The sequence below is a fragment of the Marmota marmota genome, unplaced genomic scaffold (genome assembly GCF_001458135.2).
Source record: "Marmota marmota marmota unplaced genomic scaffold, marMar, whole genome shotgun sequence".
Classification (NCBI taxonomy): domain Eukaryota; kingdom Metazoa; phylum Chordata; class Mammalia; order Rodentia; family Sciuridae; genus Marmota; species Marmota marmota.
The window spans coordinates 33,269,348-33,278,006 of NW_026000016.1; the positions used below are offsets into that span (position 1 = coordinate 33,269,348).

Below are 8,659 nucleotides of genomic sequence, written 5' to 3' on the forward strand. Positions count from 1 at the left end.
CAGAAAAAATTTTTTTTTTTTTTTTTTTTTGGCTTTTTGTTTTGTTTGTTTCTTGAGGGGGGAAATAAAAGGATATTGCACTTCCCGAATAAGGTGAGATTTCGGACATGTCTTGCAGATCGCCACACTCAGACTTTATGAGCGACAAGGAGAGCCCTTCGGCGGTGCTGGGTGGGTGTGCTGGTGAACAAGGATGGTGGCTCAGATGGTGGGATGACATCTTGGTCCTCAGACTCGTGGTATCCCTAGTTAAGTCTAAGGATTCAGGAGAGGCTCTGTCTTTTCCAGAGAAGGAGCCAGAGGGAGCACCTAATGGACTCTGAAATGGGTAGGCCATCAAGGGAAGGGGGAAGGGATGGCGGAAAGTGGAGGTGGTGAAGCCTGCGGTGGCAGAGAGAGGTGACTGGTGCAGGGGCTGGTGGTGGCCGCCAGCGGCCGGGCCGGAGGCAGACTGGTCAGATGAGTTTTTGCGGACAACTAGGGGCAGTGCTTCTGTCTGGTCTGTGGAACTGGGCATCTGCACGTTGCCAAAGGTGTCCAGGGGGTTCGGAATGATGACGTCGCCAAAGCACTGCAGGCGCTGGTTGGCGGTGTGGAAATTGTGATTTTCCCCGTTGACTGCAAATCTGGCCTGGGGGATCTGGAGAGGTGGGAAGACCTGAGGAACCTGGCGGGAAGGCTTGGCCGAAAATACTTTGACCACCGTGTCCACAACTTGTGACATGGCAGTGTTCAGTTCCTGTTTCAAGGTCTCGGCCAAATGTTTGCCTTCGGGTTGTAAGGAGTTTGGCCCGTGGTCTCTTTCTTTGTTGTTGCCTTCTCGCTTGGGCTTGTTGTCAGCCAACTCCTGCTCTCTGATCAGGGCTCGAGCCCGGTCGATGAACTGACCTGGGTCCAGCTCACACATCTCGTTGTCGGACCTCCCGACCGAGTCCTGGGCCCGCGCCTCCAGGATCTCAGAGCGCATGCTGTCTTCAGACAGGTTACCATCTTCATCATTTTCAGAATCAGTGCTGTCATAGATTTGGTAGAACTTTTCCTGCAGCTGGCGCAGCTGTTTCTGCATGTCCTCCAGCTGCTGTTTCAGCTGTCGGCGCTCCTCTCGCTTCTGTTCTTTTCGGGCTGAAACCAGCTGCTGGAAACTCTGTTGCTGCTGCTGGGGCAGCTTTTGCTTGCGTTTGTTTTCTCTGTAACTTTCTCGGGGACTCACAGACTGCGGGGCCATCTCTCTTTCATTTTCATTGCCCCTTAATGCCACACTGGGGGAATGGCTCATACCCCGAATTATATTCTCAACCCGGGCACGCTTTGCTCTCAGGTGCTCATCACATAAGCGATCCATATCAAACTGGCTCATAGTAGGCCTGCCAAAAGGGGAAAGACACTCTGGGGGGCTGTCTCTTGAAGAGTTGCTGCATATATCCTCCTGATGTACTTCGGAGCCTGTACTAGAGAGACCGCTGGCTTGGAAACTGGGCTCCGTGCCACCATTTTTGTTCATGTTATTTTTCAACAGCTGGGAAATTATGGTTGCTCCTGGAAAAGGCATCATGGCATCTTCATACGAGTTCGCCCTCTTCAGCAGCTTGCGGAGTACATTTGACTTTTCCCCATCTGCATGCTGCACCACTGAATACTCAACATCCTGCTCAGAACCTTGGGGATTCATGGCACTAAAAAACGTTGCTCTTGCCTTAGCAAAAAATGCAGATGCTGTCCCTACCGTCCTTTTCACTCCAATGTCAACTCTTCTCCTCTTGGTTTGCCGGCTTAAGAGGGCTGTGCTGTCATGGTCAGGCATCACTGGACGGTTATTGTGCCATCTTCAAAAGCTCGTCAGCTGGGCACAGCTCAAGAATCCCGGGACCCTGGCCAACAGAACAAAAGGACTGATGAATCATTTTCTTTAAATTTCTCCAAATTTCCTGACCTCAATCCTGAATCAAATGCAAAATGCATAGGCTCTGGGATTTATGGCACATTACAATTATTGCAATTTATTATGCACTCTGCTTGAAATGAAACATTTTTAAATATTTCTGCTCCACTGGTTTAAGATGGATTAAGATTAAAAAAAAAAAAAAGCAAAAACTGCTTAAGCACCAGTAATATGATTCTCTTTCACAAATGCCTAAAATGATACTGTTTATCTTCAGAAGAAACAGTAGATTATAAGAACACAGCCTCTGACAACCAATTGATTAAATTTTGGGCATTGAAATTCATATTATGAAAGAAGATGAAAGTGGTCTATACTTAAGAAATAAGGTTAGATTTTGAGACTGTGTGAAATTGGGATGAAAAATTCCATTTCTGCATTAAAACTATTGTGGTTTTAATGCTACTGAAGGAAAAAGACTCTAAAATAAATGCAAATATTTTACACACACCCTTTATTACTGAAGTTTAAAATATTTTTTGTCATATGTGAAATGTGAAGAACATCCCAATCAGCATCTTTCAAACATAAATGGCTAATTTAGCATTGAAAGAAATTCACAAATACTCATTTTACAAGTCTGCTTATTTAGCATATTATGCATTTTTATTAGTGAAATCATATGTGAAGATGGTATCTGTGGCTATATCTTTCTATAACCAAGAATATTTATAAATTTTCACAATGTCCTTTTGATGACTTTAATTATTAGAAAGTTGGGTTCTGCAAAAGAAAAATGTCACTTTTGAAAAATCAATATGTGGCACAATAAACTATGGACTAGGCAAAGTACATCTTTAGTATAGTTTTCTTCTGTTAAAATCTGCCCAAATTGTACTTCAAACACCTAAAGAAATGGTTTAACATACTCCATTTGTGAATCTTATTTCCTATGCCAAGTAACAGGAAAGGAAAAAAAATTAAAACAGAAAAAAAAATGACTGATTGAAGATATAGAAAGAAAGAAAATAACATCAATCAAATATGTGAGAAAGGGAAATAGGTTCTTTGTATATGAACTTCCATTGTTTCTTGGGGACACAATATAAAATGGGAACATCCTTGCTTGCATTTTATAAAAGGCACTTGACATATTGTGAGACTTATTAACTAGCAATGCTAACCCCAAATTTTGTGTACATGCAAAATGTCACATCTTTTTGTTTACATTTAGCATTTTTGAAGAAAATGAAAATATATTTTCATGCTGGATTTATCTGATATTGAACTTCACGTTTGCTTAACAGAGCACATCTTCACAATAACAGGGTCTATTGCCAAAGGCAGCGTGCAGAGTGTTTGGAACAGCTCCCATCTCTTTCGGTTCACCTGTAAAAACATCTACGTGCTCCCTAGGACTGCATCTGTGGCTAGTTTTAAAGAATGACTATCCATGCAAATAGGCATAATTTCAGCATGAAATAACCTGCAAAAATCAAGAAAATGCTCAATGCTTACATGGCAACAATATGTATTCTTTTTTTTTTTTTTTTTAATGCAACAAAGATTTCATCATGCAGCTTTTGGTGTACATGAAGATAAACTTCTTAAAAAGAATCTGCTTTAGGGTAACCATGAAAGCAAGATGATGTTTCTTTCTATATATTTTTGTACACTTGAGGATGAAATACTTTTTATATGCTTCAGGATAAAATTTTATGAACTTGGGATGAAGACATCTCAATAACTATAATATTGGGCTGAAGACTGAATTCAGAGTAATTGAGACTCCTCACACATTAATAATGAAATTGGTTTCAGGAATACAAAAATACCGTGACAAATATTTCACTAAAATATTAGACATGATAAATCAGGTGTGGCTGTCAGGTAAGAGAAAGAACAAGAAAAAGGCTGGATTATAAGTCACAGGAACACTTGGAAATGTGGGGGGTTACAAAGAAAACTCTTTTGTGCATATATCAGCTTTCCAGAAATAGAGCTCACTGTCATTATTTTAAAATTTTACCTCTTTTCTTTCTGTGTGCAAATCCTTTTCTTTTTAATATCACCTGCAAAGCACACGGATATCCAATCAAATACTGAACAAACTTCCTGCAGTATTTTCTCTCCCTGTTCACCTTAACACCCAAATTGGACTTTCCTGCCCATCTTACTACTAGAAGATCACCTCTGATGCAGAGCCTCAGAAAGAATAGACCAGTTTCATTGATGTGCACAAGGTCATCCCCAGGCATCCTCCTTTTCCAAACTGCCATTTACCTGTATCATCTGCACGTCCTCTCATCCAGCCTAGGTATCAACAGCTGCATCCCTGCCTCATGCCAGAGCCAAGAGGAGGGCCCTGCTCTTTCTAAGGTGGAGAGACATGATACTTTCATCTTCAGTGGAGAATAAGTGTTAATTAAACATGCTCATCCAGTCTGCTAAGAACAAGATAATCCTGTAACTCTCTTCAAATTCACCAAACTAAACTGATTTTTTTGAAATTATCTTTCAATTGCTTCACATTTTAAAATTAAATCATGATTCCTTTCTATTTGGGGCTAATAAAATTTAAACACTTTTGGGGTCTTATTGTAAAATGTCTAGCTGAGACATAATACATAGAACAAAACAAATGAGAAAAAGTAGAGAAAGTGATTTAATCCAGAAAGACATCATATTAATAGGAACAAATAAATATATATCTCTATAAAGTTTAGACCTAAACTTAGAAATAAAGATAGAGTGATAGTATACATTGGGACCATAACCCATGGAGGCTATAGGCAAGATAAATAATAACTGGCTGACAGTACTTTAATAACATCATGTTTCACAAACAAGACACACACACACACACACACACACTGATATGTTCACCACATAAGAAAATGCTCTATCAAATGACCATAATGTAAACTAAATCACTTGAAAACATTTTTCTAAGTGTTTCCATGGTTTTCCAATTCAGAATTTAAAGGATGCTATGGAATGACTTTATCATGAATGTTGTCTTCTCCATTAAGATTTTCAAAAACTCCTAAATTTCTCAAAATATGTACTAAGCCATAGTGTTTCAGCTATGATTATAATTGATTCTCACAATTTTTTAAGGTTAATTCTGATTTAACTAGGCAATATGAAACCTTTTGATCAGCACTGGTAAATATCAATATCAGCAAGAATAAAAAAAATACTGATGTAGACTTTGAACCCAAATTATTATTGATCAAATACACATACTCTATTCCTATAAAGTCCTCTTTAATATGAAAAACTATATAGAATTTTTAAATTATTGAATATTTTGCTGCATCAGTTGGCATCTAATCTACACAAATGCTTTAATAACTCCCATGCAACAGATATCTTAACATAGCAGATTCTTCCCAGAAAGAGATAAGAACAGACAACAGATAAGAACAGATTTTAACTATTCCAAAAGATTTTTCATTGAAATTGGAATTATCTGACACTCTATTTAAAAGAGAGAGTTCTAAGAATCGTGATTGACTTAATGTTACTAGAGAAGAATTTTCAGTAAAGAATTTCAAAGGAACATTGCAATATGAAGCAGAAAGTAGCTCAGTGCTCCACTCTAATAAAGAAGCTATTTTGGGGAAGGGGATGCAACTTTTACTGCATCTATCTGGAGTCCAGATTCTGGACAAAGAAGTGTTTCATTATGGTAATTATCCAGATAGTTCAGACAAATCTTTTATGAGACAGGGAGAATATAAGGTTGGCATGGCTTCCTGCTTGGATTTAGATTATCTGTCTTTGTTGATAAAATTATTTGGAAAAATTGCTTACATTTTAGTTCTTTTAGAAAGTCATTTTTGAATGGATCTCCAATCTACTTGGGTTAACCTGGTTATGAAATGTTAAGTGGAATATCGTTAACAAAGACTCTTTTTAATCAATCTGAAAATCAGTAATTCAAGGGGGAAAATAATCAGATGATTTGATTTAGGTACTTCCCCCACCCCATATCACTAAGCTGCTCCCTTCTCTGTATTCAAGAGTTCATATCTGTTATTTAACAACTTTTCCTTTAGATACATTTCTTATTGTCAGGTAAGAAAACCTTTGATATTTATTTTGAAGAACCCAATTGGCATAAGTTAATACTTCCATTAACTAAGATTGTATTGAAAGGGTTTAAATTTTCCTATCATGATAGAGTTCTCAAATCGTAATTATTTCATTTATGATTCTATTAAAAATTCTATATATTTTTCACCTGCAAAATGAACACAGAACATTTTCTGAGATGTGCCCAAATTATAAATCTCTACTTATTTAAAAAGTAATAATTCGCCATGTTGGGTAAATAAAAGAGTATGAAAAATAATCTTAAGAAAATACACTTTTAGTTTTTCCTTTTTGCAGAAATTTGGGATACTCTAAACATCTAAGCTTTGAGGTTTTAGATACATTAGGAAAAAAGGCTTGAGAAATTCTTCTTATATATCTCTTCCAATTTATACAAACAATTAGAATACTATATTAACACATCATTCAGAATCCACTTTCATACTATAATATCAATAACATTTTACAATTTCCTTTTTGTCCTAAATGTAAAAAGTTTCATATTAACATTGAAAATTTGAGCTAATTCCTGAAATGATATAGGAAATTGATGAAAAAAAAGGCCTTTTGAATTTGAACAACTAAAGAATAAGTCTGGCAACTTATGAATTAAGCTAGCTTGGGTTTTAAGATTGCATGTGCTGCTTATAGAAGAGTGATGCTAGGAAATAAAGTGAGAACAAAGATGCATGTTATGTATGCATGACTTTCCCCCCACCACAAAGTAGTGATTAAACTAAATAGAATTCTGCATAATGAACACATAAAATATCAATAAGTGCCAAGCACAGATAATCCCTATTAAAAATAAAGTAAATGAACATAGCCATAGATGACATTTTAATTACAAAAGAACTTCAAAAGCATCCAAGGAAAGTATGGAGGGGTGGCTTTGATGCTTAAGTTTAAAGAATAAATGACACATACTATCTTATTTTCATGGAAACAATGTTAACCACCCAAACAACAAAACAAGCCAAGAAAAACCATTTATCATCTAACCTATTTCTATGCAACTTAATTTAAAGAAGGAGCCTGTTTAATGCAAAAATTTAAAAGGTCAAATTTTAAGAATCCACAGAGTCCTCACATTGAATTCCCCCAATCCTCCCTCACACATCAATCTGCAGTCCTTAAATTCATCTATTTACCATTATATAAACATATCCATGAGTAGGTTAACTAGAACACTCTCCTTTTTCTTCCTCACCACACACAGTCTATTTCATTTTGAAAATACTCAGAAGTTCTTGCAAGCAACTCTTCATAGAACTGGCCGCCTGAATCTTGCATCAAATAGAAAAGCACAGTTACCTCTCATGTACTTGAGATTTTTCTTCTCCATCAAAGTCATATCTAGGACATCTGGCACATATCTGGTACAATGACAAGTGAATTCTACTTTATGACAGTATTTAACATATGACTTAAAAGTTTATTCACATACCTATTCTTTCTGGACAGGGAGAAAGCATGCTAAAAAGATAAGCTTTAACACCAGTAACACTTTCAAACTGACATTGGTATTTTTGGCAGTTACACACACCCATCTCTGTCCAACACACACACACACACACACACACACACACACACACACACACACACAAAGGACTTCTCTCTCTCTCTCTCTGCCAAGCACAGACCTGGGAGACAGGCATAAACTGGAGGGAAGCAAAGGGAAAGTCAATCTCTCTCCACCTGCTGCCTGAAGTGGGGGTGCTTTTGGCCACTGGCAGACAGAAGCCTGAAACATGGCCTCAGCAGCAGCCTGCCAACGTCCTTAAGAAAAATAAACAAATACATACAGACTTGCCCCCATCCCTTCCCAAAGAACTCACAGGACAGGGCTAAAAACATAACAACAGCCCAATTCCCATTAGCCCAGACAATCCTATTAACCAGGACGACCATAAATTCATAAACCTCTACAACCCTCAAGCAAGCCTTGTGGTCTGGAACACACAGACACACAGACACAGAGGAAATTTGCACCTGTCTTTCTTGACACAACACACCTGTCAGGCCCTGCCCATGCGCACTCTGCTAATAGACTTCTGCCTACCTAGTTTAGGAAAGAAAATGTATGTGTGTGGGAGGGTGGGTGGGGGTATATTATTATTATTATTTTGGTAAGGGAGGGCATGAGTGTGGGGGAGAGAGGGAGGGGGTAGGGGAAAGAAAAGAAAAAAAAAGAGAGAATCTTCTAGCCTTGACTTTGAGAGGAGGCCACCTTGTACTCTGTTTTTATAAGCTTAAGGAGACAACACAGACCTTCTTGGAAAAATAAAAACAAGCAGGTGAGTTCCCAGCCTTCCCCCAGGCGGAGTAGGGCTCTGGGTTGCCAAGAACAGCAGTTTCACACTCCAACCTGCCTCCTTGGGCTATTTAAGACTATCGCCCAACCCCTCCTTCTGTTTCTGCTCTCTGCCTGGAGGACTCTCCACTTCCGAAGAAGCTGGGAAGGGGCGGGAGACCAGTGAGTGTGGAAAGCTACTCCCCCCCTTACCCCCACCCCCATCGCTCCCTCCATCAACGCTCAGTGTTAGCAGGAGGACTAACTGGATGTCACACCAGAAGAGCCAACAACTTGCTAAACTGGACTTTGGATGATATCTCACGCCCCCCCCCCCTGCACACTCCGCCCATCCCTCGCACCCCCGCTTCTGACCGTCTGCATCC

At 38.8% G+C, this 8,659-nt stretch overlaps 1 protein-coding gene across 7 annotated transcripts in view; it reads right to left on the reverse strand.

Moving 5' to 3' along the window:
* The window catches only part of Prox1 (prospero homeobox 1), a 60,733-nt gene that overhangs the window by 44,731 nt on the left and 7,343 nt on the right, over positions 1–8,659 (reverse strand). For 4 of the 7 annotated variants that reach the window (XM_048809397.1, XM_048809395.1, XM_015483650.2 and 1 more), the window contains exon 2: positions 77–1,868. In XM_048809397.1, the coding sequence (XP_048665354.1) occupies positions 77–1,801 (1,725 nt within the window). In that variant the 5' untranslated portion in view covers positions 1,802–1,868. Of the gene's footprint in view, positions 1–76; positions 1,869–3,908; positions 8,055–8,659 lie in introns of those variants that run through there. The other 3 variants (XM_048809396.1, XM_048809394.1, XM_015483649.2) reach the window with 3 other exon arrangements.